The sequence below is a fragment of the Bos grunniens genome, chromosome 20 (assembly GCF_055505025.1).
Source record: "Bos grunniens cultivar Pamir isolate PY7600 chromosome 20, Bosgru_T2T1.0, whole genome shotgun sequence".
NCBI lineage: Eukaryota > Metazoa > Chordata > Mammalia > Artiodactyla > Bovidae > Bos > Bos grunniens.
In genome coordinates this window covers 72,811,950-72,828,061 of record NC_141184.1, presented here as the reverse complement: position 1 = coordinate 72,828,061, position 16,112 = coordinate 72,811,950, and the positions used below count along the sequence as shown (strand labels likewise).

Sequence of the window (16,112 nt, the reverse complement as noted above, 5' to 3'; positions counted from 1 at the left end):
AGACCTGAGTGTCACCAGGCCATCTAGGAACTGGATTCTCCCCGTGCCTGTTTCTTGAGTCCTGTTCGCTTAAGAGATGGCAGTGTCTCATGAGCATGGTCCATTTATCCAGAGTCAGGGCTTCCATGTAAAATTGGGTTCAGTTCCTGATAGACTTGAGCTGCCCTGAATGTCGCTGATGAGACGTGGTCCTCTCATGCCCAGGTGCAGACCCCGAAGGAGCAGGACTGGGAGCGCACGCAGAAAGCCAGCATGCTGGCCGACGTGGCCCAGGCATTTGAGAGTGACGAGGGCGTGTCTGACGACGAGGGCGACAGGGTCACCCTCTTCAGCTCGGCCACTCAGCTGTCGCCCGGCAGGCAGGCTGATGCCAAGACTCTGACCGTGATGATGCAGGAGCAGCTGGACGCCATCAACGAAGAGATCCGGTGAGTGATCCTGAACTCAGCTCCCCAGAAACTCGGTTTCTCTGAGGAGCTGTCTTCTCCTAGGGACGTCTGAGTGTTCCATAGTAAGAAACCTGACCTCAGGTCTGCTTCAAGAATTTTCAGTTTTGAGATGGCCCTTGATTACAGAGCTCGGTCAGCCAGGGCATTCTGTCCGTGGTGTGGTGTCAGCACTCTGTGGGGGCGGGGGGGGGGCGTTGTGGGGTGTCCCCCCTCAGCTCTGAGCCACAAGGTGAGTGAGGTACCGAGGCGGTGTCCCCTGTGGCCCGTGGACCCTCCTGTGTCCCTCAGAGGCCCCCATGTTCTGGTGAAAAGCCACCTGGTGAAAGCTGGGGTTTTGCGCTTGGCAAATTCCCACTCAGATCTGCATTTTCCTTTTTAACTTAATGCAGTGTGAAGATTGGCTTGTTGTAAGACAGTGGTCCAAGGACGTGTGTTTGAGTTTTTCTCATCTCATCAGTATATTTAAGATGTTTTCTTTAGACACCGTCTTGGCAGTTATAACAATTTTCAAAACAGGATAGAATCCAAAGGCCTGCCTCGTGGTGAGCAGGGGGCCTTGGGTCTGGGTGCAGCCAGGTGGCTGGGGGCCCCGAGGCCTGCCTGGTGCCACACCCGCACAGCTATGCCCGTGTCCCGAGTCCATGTTCAGAGTGGCCGCAGGCCGGTGACCCTGCACAGGACCAGGCAGAGCTGCTGCTCAGACTGTTCTCATCACGTCAGCCCAGGCCGAGGTGCCCGTTCCTGTCGGCCGAGCGGGATGCTCCAGGGGAAAGGCAGGGGGTGAATGGAACAACCAGCAAATGCAGGTGGTGTCGCCTGCCCATTTGACGCCAAGACAGACAGCTTTGTGGGCCGTGTTTGAGCACAGACGAGCTCAGAAAGATGGTCTTTCCACATCCCTGCAGGAAGTATGGAACGGTTATATATTAATATTTTTATTTTTACAGCAAGTTGTCAGGTAAAAGTGATTTTTTCTTATGCGACAAGTTGACTTGATGTAAATGGTCAATTCTGTCCATCAACTTGTTATCAACAGTGAAAAACTTTCCAGATGTATGAGTAGAAGTGAAGCTGGAGAGTTTACTTCCTGTAAGAATCTTGTATTTTAATTTGAAAGTCATTTTATTTGCATAATCATGTATTTAAACTGCTATATAAAAACATCCACCACACATTAGGGGACAAGAGCAGAAACTGTGAATTCTAGGTTAATGCAGCACATTGACATGAATCCAGGAACTCACACAAAGCTGGTGGAGAACCTCATCAAGTGACGCGTTTGTATATATACAACCTTTAAAAAAAAAAAAAAAAAAGATCAACTCAGCACTTCATCTGGTCTGGAGACTTGTGTTTAGAAACTGCAGCTTGTTTGTGAATTGCTGTTTTGATTATACAGAGTTCCTGATTCCCAGTGGAAAAGACTTGAGGCACTGACGTGCATCTCTGCCCTGAGAGCAGGGGAGGTAAGGGTTGTCAACTTGAGGAATCTCTTCACAGGAAAGAGAGTGGCCACCAGGGCCCCTTCAGAATGTTAGAGTAAATAAGTGAAATCAAGCGTGAATGATCAGGGCCAGTTTGTAAGACTCAACGCTAAGTTATTCTAAGTTTGAGAATATTCAAAAGAGGAAACGTAGAACCTTTTGGCTGAGATGTTCATTGAGCAACTGTTTCTGGAATTTGCTAATCATGACACAGAATGCCAGCCCAAATTTATTGTCCAGATAGGTTCCTCTGCTGACAAAGGCAGGTGACGTATTTTATTCTATTTTAGGTTGATCGAAGAAGAGAAGGAGAACACGGAGCAGCGGGCCGAGGAGACTGAGAGCAGGGAGGGCAGGGGGAGCTTAGGCCGCCTCCGTCGTTTTAAATCAGTGAGCTCCCTCAACCTGCTTCCCACGTCCTCGCATGCTGGCTCCTGCCCACCCCTGCCCAAGCCCAGAACGAGGCGGCACAGCCTGGCGCAGGAGGGAGACCAGCTGGGCATCATGACTCTGGTATGTGTCTGCCTCCTCCCTGCTGCATCCCTCCCCCAGCATGCTGTTTTTTGTTTGTTTTTTGTTTTTTCTCTTTATACCCAGAAGAAAATCAGGTACATTTGCTATGCTCAGAGGTCTAAAAGTTTTAAAACCGCCTAGTCTTTAATCATTGCACAATGGCACAGTGACAAATTAGTCTTGATATTTGGACCACCAACTTAGCACGTCATCATGAACTCAGCCAGAGCCTGCCTCTGTAACGTTGGGCCTGGCCTGTGCTGGGCACAGCAGCTGCAGGGAAGTTTCTGTTCTCAGGGAGCAGACAGCTTCCTGAAAGTAGCCATAGGCAGCTCTCATGGCATGGGAAAGCTGTACAGCACATTCTCCATTGGGGATGCCTGGCTGCAGGGTGCAGGGCATGCGGTGGGAACAAAACCAAGAATCTACACTGGTCTGCTTGCTGATGGACCTGGCCACGCGCTCAGTCCAGCTCTGCGTGTGAAACCAGGTTAAAAGCCCAGGGCCCCAGGGCCCCAGGGAAGACGTTGGGCTGCCTCAGTTTTCTGAGTCTAAAACTGGGATGACGACCTAGGGCTTTTGGTGACAGAGTGTGCGGCTCTAAAGCACATGTTCCAGCTTTCTTGTGTGTTTAGCTTAGGTGTTGTGAGTGTATTGCTGTTTACCCCATGAAATCACATGTACAACATTCTGCTTTGTAACTGGACTTGTATTGTCTCTTTTTTCTGTTACCACCCATTTCATGTTAGCTGCATTGTTAGTCAGCTTATAATTAAATTAACCGTGAATCATTTTAGCGGCCTGTGAAGTGGTAACCAGTCCATTTTGTGGTCTTTTGACACTGTTTTTATAATTGGCATCATTGGCTAATTAGTTGATATTTAAAATTCTTTGATGATTTCTCTGTGGTTTCATGCTTGATTTCTTTCCAAATATTTGGAAAAAAACAGTTCTGTATGTTTTCCTTGCTGTTGGAGTTCTCTGACAGTGTGTCTGCTTTCATCATTGGTTTTGATTCCCTCTCTCATCCTGTTGTCTGCTTAGTCATCATGAATCCAGATCCCCCTCAGCCCCCGAGGCTGTAGTTTACCCATCCATCTCCCGTCCCCCGTCCCCTCACTTGCTCTGGTCATAGCCGTTCTGTGGTCCACAGCGTGTGTCCCCTTAGTCGGGTTTGTGCTTTGTCTTCATGTGTCATTAAATGGTGTTTTTCCCCCATAGCAGTAAGTTGAATTGGTGTATCACTGTGCAGTTACAGGAGAAGGCAGTGGCAACCCACTCCAGTACTCTTGCCTGGAAAATCCCATGGACAGAGGAACCTGGTAGGCTGCAGTCCATGGGGTCGCACAGAGTCAGACACGACTGAAGGGACTTAGCAGCAGCAGCACGCAGTTATAAGCATAATATATGTAGATGGATCCTAAACTACATATCATGTGTAATTCATAAATGAGATTGTGCTTACATGAAGAAATGATCCTCTTAAGTGTAGAATTAATGGACTTTTAGATATGCAGATGACATCACCCTTAAGGCAGAAAGTGAGAGGAACTAGAAAGCCTCTTGATGAAAGTGAAAGAGGAGAGTGAAAAAGTTGGCTTAAAGCTCACCATTCAGAAAACTAAGATCATGGTATCTGGTCCCATCACTTCATAGGAAATAGATGGGGAAACAGTGTCAGACTTTATTTTTTGGGGGCTCCAAAATCACTGCAGATGGTGACTGCAGCCATGAAATTAAAAGGCGCTTACTCCTTGGAAGCAAAGTTATGACCAACATAGATAGCGTATTCAAAAGCAGAGACATTACTTTGCCAACAAACGTCCATCTAGTCAAGGCTGTGGTTTTTCCAGTTGTCATGTATGGATATGAAAGTTGGACTGTGAAGACAGCTGAGCATCAAAGAATTGATGCTTTTGAGCTGTGGTGTTGGAGAAGACTCTTGAGAGTGAGTCCCTTGGACTGCAAGGAGGTCCAACCAGTCCATTCTAAAGGAGATCGGTCCTGGGTGTTCATTGGAAGGACTGATGCTAAAGCTGAAACTCCAGCACTTTGGCCACCTCAAGTGAAGAGTTGACGCATTGGAAAAGACTCTCATTCTGGGAGGAATTGGGGGAAGGAGGAGAAGGGGAGGACAGAGGATGAGATGGCTGGATGGCATCACCAACTCAATGGACATGAGTTTGGGTGAACTCCAAGAGTTGGTGATGGACAGGGGGTCCTGGCATGCTGCGATTCATGGGGTCACAAAGAGTCAGACACGACTGAGCAACTGAACTGAACTGACACAATATCCTTTCTGTGTTGGTGCTTGTATTTAAGACTGTAAATCTCATCAGCTTTTGCACAGTTAATGTCTCTATTAGACTCGTTAAAAAAGTATCTTCTATGGTTAATAAAATGTAAAGACTGCACCTGCTATTATGCTAGCTTTCATTCTTACATATTTTCACAGGGAACTTGGTTTAATGAATTTATTGTGAGAAGTTTTAAATCAAATTCTGTGTCAGGATTTTACATTAATGTCCAATAGGTGGTTAGATTTGTTCAGTGTTAAAATAGATATTATGGTAACTTCCTCATCAGTTAAATTACTAATTTAAAATATAACATGTTTTTGATTAAGAGAAACTAACTTATAGAGAAATTTGGCTGAGAATAGACACCTGTTAAGGCCCTTTGTTGTACAGAATGCTGTGCTTTAATAAATCATGATGTTGTAATAGAATGGTATCTTCTTGAGTAATAATTTATAGTGTCTCTCTAGTAAATCTTGAATAGCTTATTTAACTTCTGTGGTCAAAAAAAATGTTCTGCTTCCAGTCACATGTTCTGTAAATCTTCATGTCACTTACATGTTTGCCATCATTTTTGCTTTACTGTATTTGCCTCTACGGATTCTTGAAATTTTAGCTTCAAAGTCGCAATGAATCTGGTTTCTCTTCATTTCTTTGCATGCATCTATCAGCCTAGTGATTTAAGGAAGCAGCGTCGAAAGGTAAACTGTTTACTAATTTAGCAGGCCTTTGTTTCTCTGTGAAGTATTGAAGAGTCCTTATCGTGTAACGTGAATGATCACTGTGTGGTTATGTCCTGGTGAATAATTGATGTTTTAATGGAAGTGATGAAACTCACCCACCACTTAAAATGTGCTGATGGTTCTGTTGGAAATAGGTCATTCGTTGGGACAGTTGTAACAGTGTGCCTTTCTCCCACTTGTTTGCCTTCTGATCATCTCATGCTTGTTTATAATAGACATAGTATTATTTATTACTTTTAAAAATTTCTGTACTTATGTTTTTGGCCATGCTGCACAGCTTATGGGATCTTAGTTCCCCAAGCAGGGATCAGACCAGTGTCCCGGCAGTGAAAGTGCCAAGTCTTAACCTCTGGACCACCATGGAATTTCCGCTTGGTGTTTTCTTATAAGAAATGTCTGAATCAGAGCCATAGATGTTAGATTTGCGGGAAGCCAATTTAATGATGGTGGGTAGCAGTGTGCAGGAGACTCTGTGTGCCGGGCACGTGCTTTCCGAGTCTGTCACCTCAGCCCCAGGTGAGATCCAGATTGCTGCTATCCCCATTCAGCAGACATAGACACTGAGGCTTAGCGAGGCCGGGCACCCTGCCCAGGCTCTCACACCCAGCAGCATGGTGCAGACTGGTCTGATCAGAGCCTGGACACTTAAACGTGGTGCCGTCCAGCCACCTTTCCTCCAGAGGCTCTCGTGTGCATCACGGCATCCCTGATGGAGGGAGCATCAGGAGGGAGCTCTCTGCCTCTCCCCTCGGGTCACTTGGATGAGCCCCTGTTGTTGGAGTCCAGTGCCCCAAGGGATGGCCTTCCTTGTCCCTCTCCTGCTCCCAGCCCGCTGACCGAGCACTCCTGGGCCTTCCCGCAGGACTGGGGTGGCCGTGCTCCAGTTCAGGCAGCTCAGTGCACGGGAGCCCTTCTGCTGAGCACAGCAGAGCAGCGCCGTCCCCCTGGGGTTGGTGACCTGGGTGTGCTGCTCGCCTGCTCTGTGGCCTGCTTTGCCCTCCTGTTCAGCGAGGACACGGCACTGCCCTTCCTAGCCACATGTGGCACCAGTGGGGCAGCTCCCATCCTGGGGGAGGGCACCAGGCGCAGACCCAGAGGCCTTCCTCAGGAGGAGGCCTGGGGAAAGGTGCTGGCCTGGGCCCTGACTCTGAGGCAGGTGTTTGTCTCCACTGAGTCCATAGTCAACCCAGGTGTGTCACTTCCCTGCTCTGTTCGTTGCTGTTTTCTGATTTTTATAAATGCTTATTTTAACTTGAATTTGAGATTGATCCCTGTTCAGTTCCATGTGGATAATTTCTAGCCTTTGTAGCCTTCTGTTGTCTGAGGGTTCTTGTTAGAGCTCAGGGGAGGGAGCCCAGTTTATCCAGCTGCTCTTAAATGAGTTCAGCTGTATTTTGCACTAAGTTACTTTGTTGTCACCAAGCTCCTGTGGGGCTGCACGGGATCAGTATTCTTTACAGAATCCCACCAAAAAGGCACAGGTTAGTTGGTCAAAACAACGCATTCATTGTTTGTAACAATACATGCCATGCATGTTTCCTAAAACCTCCCCTGGTTTAACCACACACCGAAATGTATCAGTGAGACCTGTTTGGACCCTGCAGGGTTAATCTGTTCCCACACTGTCTTTCCTTTCCTCACACCCAGGACCAGCGGAAACGCTGGGAGTGCAAGAGAGATCATCATCTTCTTCTTCTTCTTCTTTTTTTTTTTTTTTTAATTAGTTTATTTTTTAACTGAAAGATAATTGCTTTACAGAATTTTCTTTTCTGTCAAACCTCAGCATGAATCAGCCATAGGTACCCATATATCTCCTCCCTTTTGAACCTCCCACCACTCTAGGGTGATACAAGATCATCTCTTAGTGAAGACCTGGGGGTGCCTTATGGAAACCACTGTGAGCGAATGACACTCGAACTGCATGTAAGTACTTCAGTGGGTAGTCCCCAGTCTGTATGTTACCGAGACATACGATCCAGGCACATGCTGTTCGCGTGGAGGGGTTAGGTACCTTTTCTGTGTTTCTCTTGTTGTCATGGGTTCCAGTAACCTGCATCATCACTACAAATGATCTTGGATGGTGGCACAAGCTGTGTCTTTTTCTCCTTCAAACAGAAAGGTCTGGACGGCTTTGCTGAGAGGTTTTGTACTCTAGCTGTGGTGCTTCCGAGCAGCATCTGGCGATGAGCACAGTCCTTTCATCAGGGCAGTTCATGCCTTGCAGGATTCACGGTGCCAGCATCGCTCTGCTGTCCTGCCCTGCAGGGCCATCTGGTCGCTGGATTCCAGGGAGGGCCGAGGCCGGCTGCAGGGAGGCTCCCGTCCGGGGTCTCTGCACTCAGTCAGATGCTCTCGCTGCCCCATAGCCCCGCTTTTTTTGAACAAGACAGTCCTTTAAGATGGCATTAAGCTATAACAAGGGTTTTTTTGTACTTGGGGGAAAGCATAGCTAATAGATCTTCAAATAAGTTTCTGGTTATAATCTAAAGCCTGTGTGATTGCCTTTTTCAGAACAGTCTATTGTTAGCCAATTTGACACTTACCTCACTCCCTCAGCTGCCAGCTATACGGGAAGAGGTAGGAGATGACAAGACTGCCATCAAATGTGAAACCTCGACCCTCGCCTGGCCACGGTCGCTTCGGCTGGGCCGCCTGCTCACAGGGGCGCTGCGCACAGCCACCCATGAGGACCTCGGGGACGCCCACAAGTAAGTGACCTGTGTGTGCATCGTCAGATTCAGGAGCCCTGCACCTCTTGTCTTGAAAGAGTTGTAAGGATGATTTTAAAGGAATACCACTGAGTTCGGTGCCTGTGTTTAGTGGTGAACTTCAGGTGCTGGGGAAGAAGAGCTCAGTGACCTCAGTGATTTTAGAAAACGTCCATCTCTACAGATTGTCTCCTGTGGGAGCTTTCTTCCTGCTCTGGGTAGAGGGCACGTTCCTGACGGTGACGGCCCCGTGCCTCTCGGGTTCACTCTTGAGGGTCCCTCCCTTTTCTGCAGGGGTCTCCTCTCAGGAGACCCTGTCCCCTCCTGTGACTGACACTGTCCTCATTCAGACCACCACTTGCTGAGCTCCCGTCGTGAGCAAGGCAGCACTCGATGGGGGGCATGTGTGGTCACCTGACCAGCAGCCCTGCACGGTGACCATCGCTCTCCTGCCACGGCCGGGGACAGTTACCCTGTGGGAGGTGGGGGGAACTACCCAGAGCAGGGGAGCTCGTCTTCTCCTGGAGCGTCGTCACCTGCCGAGCAGCGACCCTAAGGGAGGGTCAGAGCGCCCTCTGCACCAGCTGGCCTGGAGTCAAGCCCTCCTCTCGGGAGAGCTCGAGGCAGAGAATCTCAGCTTCCCGGTGCGGTTGTCTGACACCGGGGGCCTGCATTGCTCGTGTGGAGTCTGGTTGGTGAAGGAGACTCCAACTGTCAGCTGCGAGGTTGAGGCGCGGGTGTTGCTGGGTGCCTGTTTCTATCAGTAGCTCTTGTGGAGGGGTGTGTGTTTGCACAAGGGTGCCAGTTAAAGGTCGTTTTCTCTCCCCGAAGCTCCACAAGCTCTCAGGACAGCCCCAGGAATAACCCCAGCAGCAGCACCAGCAGCCAGGGCTCGCTGCACAAAGCCCCAAAGAAGAAGGGCATCAAGTCCTCCATCAGCCGCTTGTTTCGCAAGAAGGAAAGGGGCCGGCCTGAACACCCCAGCAAGGAGGCGTTAGGACCAGGTGGGTGCTTCTCCGTTCAGAGGGAGGAGGGCCTGCAGGCATCTCCCTTCTGTGTCTCCCCTGTTGTCCCCATGAGGCTCCTGTCAATCACGCTGGGGGTCCTCCTGGGAGCAGGAGTGGAGGAGGCGTCTGTCTTCTCAATGGGTCTGAGATGATCGGCTGAGTTAATGAGTGGATGGTTGGATGGATGGATGAATTAAGAGTGGGTGGATGGATTGATTAGTGAGTGGTGGATGGATGAACAGATGGCTCGCTGGATGGGTGGATGAACGGAGCATGGAATGAATAAAGCAGATGATTGTACTCCAGTGCTAGAAACATATTCTACGAAATTGAGTAGGAGCTGGGCGATGATTGTTTCATCCTAACAGTGACATGTGTTTGGAAACGGCCTAAGTGCTCCTCAGTGAGGGGTGAAGTACAATCTGTGGACACCCCACAAGGAACAGCCCGCCCTCCTTCCTGCCACCTTCCCCATCCCCAGGGGCTCATCAGGGGTGCTGCTCATGCCCCCCACCCCACCCCACAGCCACACAGGTCCTCCTGGGGTCCCCTCATCACACAGGGTTATCATCAGGCCCCCATATCACTCAGCTTCCTCTCCTTGAGGACAGCATATGTTCCTGCCTCTTCAGCCACAAATGTGTTGAGTCTCGTTTGTGCTGGGTGTGGGATTTACAGGGGTAAGTAAAGCAGATGTGGTCTGGAGCACAGTTAAGTGTGACAAGAGAGAAAAAGGAGCAGATTATTAAATGCTATCCCTATTAGTAGTAAATACAATGCTGAGATGGATGGTGCATTGATTATGTACCAGATGCTGTGTGTGCCCCTTACCAAGCAGGTGCTGCCCCCTCCCGATTTACAGAGGAGGACACAGTGACAGTCACCTGGTTAGGGAGCGGTTAGGGCAGGTTCACACCCACCCAGTGGGACCAGAGACTTTGCCGAGCCCCAGCCACCTCTCTCGTGGATGAAACAGGAATGAGATGGCTCTATGGCCTGATGATTCAATGGACATGAGTTGGAGCAAACTCCAGGAGATAGTGAAGGACAGGAAAGCCTGGAGTGCTGCAATCCAAGGAGTGACAAGACTCGGACACAACTGAGTGACTGAACTAAAAACTGAGTGTGTGCTAACCTGTTTCAGTCGTGTCTGACTCTGCGACCCCAGGAACTGTAGCCCACTAGCTCCTCTGTCCATGGGATTCTCCAGGCAAGAAGACTGGAGTGGGTTGCCATGCTCTCTTCCAGGGCATCTTCTCAACCCAGGGATTGAACCCACATCTCTCATTATCTCTTGCATTGGCAGGCAGGATCTTTACCCCTAGCGCCACCTGGAAAGCCCCAGTGAATGCTGACAACTAGAAATGCAGAAAATGAGGGCTGCTCCTAAGTTAAACTGGAAGAGCAGCAAGCACAGGTTGTAAAGAGGAAAACACACGATGAGCGACAACAACGCCAACAGAAACAAGGGATGCGTTCACCCACAGAAAGAAAGTGTCTGTGCCATTCGGAAGAGGAGCCCTCCAGCCCTTGGAGGGACAGTTGGAACCAGAATGAAAACCGAGGACATGGTCAGCAGTGCCCACCACATGGCCTGGGTGGCGTGGTGTCACTCACCAGGCTTCCTGTATCCCCAGAGCTGCTGGCAGTAACATCTCTGAGTGCCAGGCTGGGCAGCATCCCCGAGTGAGCTAAGGCATCACTGCTCTCCTTCCAGTGCTGCTCCGGGGCCCTCTGTAGGTGGCCACCCTCATCCCCTAACCTGCCACTTGCTGTGGCCCGGCTGTCCCCCTGGAATCCTTTCAGCCCTTGAGCTTGGGTGTTCCCAGCCCTCTGCCACACCGGACTGGGACACAACTCAGGACTTGGGCTTGAGATATCAAGGAGACCGTGAATCTGGAAGGACACCACCCTGGGGCCTGTGAGAGAGCAGGAGAGCAAAGCCCCTACGGGGAGGAAGCAGAGCTGGGGGAACGTGCCCACAGCCTCCACTGCCTCCTGCACAAGTGCCTTTTCTTTGTCTCTCCTTGACCTGAAACAAAGCCCAGCTGCTGCTGCTCCGCAGGTGATTCCTAAAGATGCACCTCCTGCCAGAGCTATTGTCCTGCTGCTCTGGGGCTGCCTGAGTGTGCTCAGGAGTATCAGACAAGTAGGGCTGCCACACCTCATACTGGAGGTGGGGGGCCTGATACTGGGGAAGGGTTGGAGGTGGGGGGAGGGTTTGAGGGTCGGGGAGGGCCTGATGCTGGCCTAGGGCCGTGACGCTGGACTAGGGTCTGATGCTGGGGGAGGACCTGATGCTGGACTAGGGTGCATCATTTGGATCCCCGTCAAGGTTGCCCTCGGACACCCCACGCTGTGACCGATGGCGAGCCTCGACACCTGCACTTTGTTCCCACCCTCGGCCCGCTGCCCACACCTCAGCAGCAGAGGGGCCTTGTCCCCGCAGATGCTGAAGTGATGGAGCCTCTTGTCTCCAGAGCCAAGGGCATGAACACACTGTCGGTCGTCCTCTAGGGACACCTATGCTTCCGCCTTCTGGCCTTTCCATTGCATCTGTCCATTTCTCTTAACAGAATGTCCGTGTGATGACACGGGCTCCCATTACCAGCTCTGGTCTGTTCTCAGTGAGAGTACAGCTTACCCTCGGCACTCTTTATTGGCCCTGGGAAATTTTGCTTCAGTACTTTATTGAAAGAAAGCAATAAATAATACTATGATAAAAATAGTTCAAAAGTAGACTGTACATACTTTGTCACATATTCAGGAAGTTCACAAAAGATTAATAGGAAAATAGAATGATAACAATGAATTGTACAAGTAAATTAAAGGCAGAACCCACATGTAAAGAAACATGCTGTCTCTGTCTACCAAGATACCAGCTGCATAATAAATATCACACTGTGACCTGAACGCATCTCTTGCTGGCTTTTTTAATGTGCCGCTGAAAAAGTAAAAATTACATTTGCTACTTATACAATCCAGAATGGCTATGTCATCACAATCTAAAAATGTACGCCTAGGTCCATTCTTTAAACATGTTTACAATCATGTAAAAAGATGATTTCCATAAAAATAAGGCCTTTGTCAGAGCTACACTACCCTGTCTGTCTGGGAAGTGGCACCTTCACTGTCCAGCTCGATGGCTCTGCAGTGGGTGCAGGGCATCGAGATTGGTCCCCAAAGAGTCTCACCGGAGAGGAGGGATCCAGGTCCACAGAGACAGGGTTACAGGAGAGATTTTCAGTCTTCTTCTAGGCATCCTTTCAGCCCAAATTTCATTAGAAGCTCACATTTAACACCCAGTACTTTTAAATCACTTCACGCTGTGGACAAAAAGCATTTCTTGCTAGAAAAAGTACAGTTTAGGCCAGTCGTTAACATCCAACAACAATTGGTTGAAATTAAGTTTTCTTATTTCAGAGTGATTGTTGGAGAGCTTGGTTACATTCTGGAAGGATAATAAAGCACACCGTGTCATGATGATTTTACAATCGCAGGAAAACCCCTTCTCTCATGGTTTAACATTGAAAAATTAAACAAGAATAATTACAATAAATGCATCATTTACAAAAGCCCTGTGTTTGTTCATAGGATTTATACAGACAAGCACTACAGTACATTCATTTGAAAGACTGAAATCAGGTATCAGAACATGAAATTGATCTGAAAGGATATTCATAGCCTGAATATACAAGAAAAAGGAAGGAATTATATAAATGAAGTCATAAGTTTACATAAATATCAGAAACATTAAATTCTAAAATATTTTCTCTATGGTATTCATGAATTTTTCACTAATTAAAAACCCTGTAATATCTTCGGGTCCATGTAACAAGTATTAACAGAGTAAAGATTCCATCGAGTTCAAAATGTAGTCTTTGTTGTATACTGGATGCTGTATAAACATCTGGAGAATTCGTGCAGGTAAACTGGACACACACACACAGAAAAGTCAGTCCTGGGTTGGCAGCTGGTGCCCCAGCCCCTGCCCCTCCTGACACCCCCACCCCCACCCCATTTGGGGCTTCAGCTGCTTTGAGAATTCAGAGAAACATGGAGGGCCAAGCAGATCAAGGAGAGAACTCTGTGGCTGACTTTATTCTGACATATAGCTAAAAGCTGCTGGTAAAAAAACCTCAAAAGCCCAATCCAGCTTTCTAGCTGACATGTGAACAGGACAGAGCAGACAGCCTCCTGCCCTCAGAGTTGCTCGAGCAGGGCTGGGCCCCAGGGCCAGACCCACCAGAGGCCTACCCAGAGCAGCGCCTGCAAGGGAGGGTGGCCCCTTAGCAGCAGCCGAGCCCCAGATGCCGGTGCACCTCCATGTGAAACACTGGCCTCCGTACGGAGAGGCCCAGGGCAGGGCAGCCTCGTGAACCCTGACGCTCTGGGCCCTGTTCCCTCCGAGAACGTGCACGCAGGGCATGGCCGGCAGCACTGGCGCTGTGGGAGGGATACCCATGCGTCCCTATGCGAGGGGCCTTGGCCATGCTCTGACCACTCCAGCGGCAGTGGGGCGCCAAGGTCACGTTCTCTGGTGTGAGGGTTCTCCCAGGCTAACCTCCAGAGACCCACTGACCCTCCACTCCCTGGGGCGTGGGCTCCATGCCCCCGCAGGACCAGGCCGGCCTGTACTCACCCGGAAGCACATCAGGAGCAAGTCCTGACTGTAGCAGAATCCAGCCCCTGCATTCCCGCCACGCTGCCTGGTCCCATGAGCACGGGAGGAAGGGTGCAAACACAGAGTGCGGTTAGTTGTGCAACGTCACATGGGGCACGAGGACACACAACGCACACCCGCAGCAGTGCCCACTCCTACTGAGGGTCTGGGGAAACTTCTAGAGGGTGGATGAGCCAGAGAGAGCGAGCCTGGGGGCTGCCACGTGGGGGTCCCTGCCACCCGGGGTGGGGGGAGGGCGGTCAATGGCACATTTGATGACGTAAACGTGGTCATGGGGACAGATACTCCACGTCGGCAGCTGCCAGTCTCTCCTTAGACCTACGGATTCACAGAGCTCCACATTCACAGATTCCACACAGTCTATTGTTATTCAATTTTACACTTACCTCATTCCCTCAGCTGCCAGCTTTACGAGAAAGAGGTAGGAGATGACAAGACCACCATCAAATGTGAGCCCTCGAGATCAGAGGAGATCAGGCGCGTTCAGGGTGATATGGCCGTAGAAGGAGGCGGCTGCCGCCGGGCGCCCTAAAAGCCCTGCGCTGTGCCTCCCTTTCGCTCTGACCTGCCGGTCGGGCCAGCAGGCCGCACCTCACCATGGGGGTGTGCGCTGTACTTGAGCCGAACGACCCGCGACCAGACTCCGCCAGCCAATGCCGCCATGCCCCCGAACACTGCCACCCCGCGGCCAGCAAACGCCTGGCCAGGTTCGGCAGCCCGGAGGGCTTCCGGGACCCCCAGCGGCATGCCAGGCGTGCGTGCGCGCGGGGCCTGGGGGGTGGGCTGAGGGGCGCGGAGGTCTTGGCGCCCTCCACCCCGGGCCTCTCCAGGCCCGGCCGTGCTCGGCGAGCCGGGCCTCCCTCGATCCCGTTCGCTGCCCAGGGCCACGCGGCCCGGAGGTGTCTGGCTTTCGGCCCCGCCGCCGCCCGACCCCCGCGGCCCTCGGGCCTCTGAGCCTCCTGTGGGCCTAGGCGCCGCCCAGCCAGGGCCCTGAGCGCCCATCCTGCCCGACACCTGCCCGATGCCCAAACCCACCGGGAGCCACGGAGGCGCGGTCCACCCGAGTGCCTCAGCCCCGCCCCTTCGCCCTACTGAGGCCCCCACCTTTCCCCCACGCCGCCGGACAAGCACACAACCTTCCTGCGAGAGCAGACGAGCGACAGGCAGGCACACGGACAGACACACAGACAGTTGACAGCCCGCCGTCGCAACCTCATCAGCCAGAGCCATAGCACCTGTGAGAGGCCGGGGCCAGAGGAACGGACGGGCCACCGGGTGTCAGGAGAGACAGAGGCAGAAAGAGATGAAAGTTCAGAGATAGACTCCAGGACTGTGAGAGGGAGATACAGATAGACAGACAGACAGACGCGTGCGCGTGCGCGCGCGCACACACACACACACACACACACACACACACACGGAGCCAGAGACAGAGGGAGACACAGAGCAAGTGACAGAGAGACAGCAAACAGGAGACAGGGGAGAGAGGATGGCATCGGATCTGAGACAGACACACTGGCACAGCCCGTGACGCACCTCAGAGGAAGGTCACGCGGAAGAAGCAGCTTCCCCAAGGGAGGGGGCGTCGGCTTTGGGCTGGGCCCGGCTGGACGCGGTGCCCTGGGGCTGGCGGTCACCCGTGGGGACCCCAAGACTTCCTTGAAGCCGAGGTCTCAAAGGTCCCCTTTGGCCTGGCTACCTAAGGCGAGACCCAGCCCCCACCCCCAGGCCAGAGGGTGAGTGTGTGAGAGTGTGTGTGAGTGTGTCGGTGGGTGAGGGTGAGGTCGGGTCGACTTGGGGCCGAGTGAATACCCAGAGTGGAGGGGGGAGGGTGTGGAGGCTGGGGGTTGGGAAGCTTGCGTGTCCTCTTGCTGTCTCTCTCTCCCTCTTTCTCCGTCTCCCTTACCTGTGGTTTCTAGCTCTTGACCTGTCTCGGCGGCAGGGTGTGTGTGTGTGTGTGTGTGTGTGTGTGTACCTCCATACCCAAAGCAACTTTCTATGGAGACATAGTGAAGGGTAAATGCATTCTTACTCATCTGATATATCCTAAAACACTGGACATGTCTGGACTCAAACTTTCAGGGCCGCCTTCCTGCCACCCCTGGCAAGCATTGATGGTGCAACTGTAATCCTCTAAAGGACCAAAAGTCCTGTACAAGTGCAGACATCTGCTCTGTACAGTCTCTTCCTACAGTACAGAAAAGTATAGAACAGAATGACACATTCT

General features: G+C 51.2%; 1 protein-coding gene and 1 pseudogene across 2 annotated transcripts in view; one reads left to right on the top strand and one right to left on the bottom strand.

Annotated features, from left to right (window-relative positions):
* The window catches only part of LOC147350753 (liprin-alpha-1-like), a 56,128-nt gene extending 52,300 nt beyond the window's left edge, over positions 1-3,828 (top strand). The window contains exons 11-12 of the mRNA XM_086362326.1: positions 205-428; positions 2,224-3,828. Of these exons, the coding sequence (XP_086218452.1) occupies positions 205-428; positions 2,224-2,587 (588 nt within the window). The 3' untranslated portion in view covers positions 2,588-3,828. The remainder of the gene's footprint in view (positions 1-204; positions 429-2,223) is intronic.
* A 10,611-nt stretch (positions 3,829-14,439) lies between these two features.
* Positions 14,440-15,210, bottom strand: LOC147350752 (uncharacterized; annotated as a pseudogene). The gene has a single exon (XR_015149022.1). The product of XR_015149022.1 is annotated as an uncharacterized LOC147350752 (transcript).
* Positions 15,211-16,112: the final 902 nt, after the last annotated feature.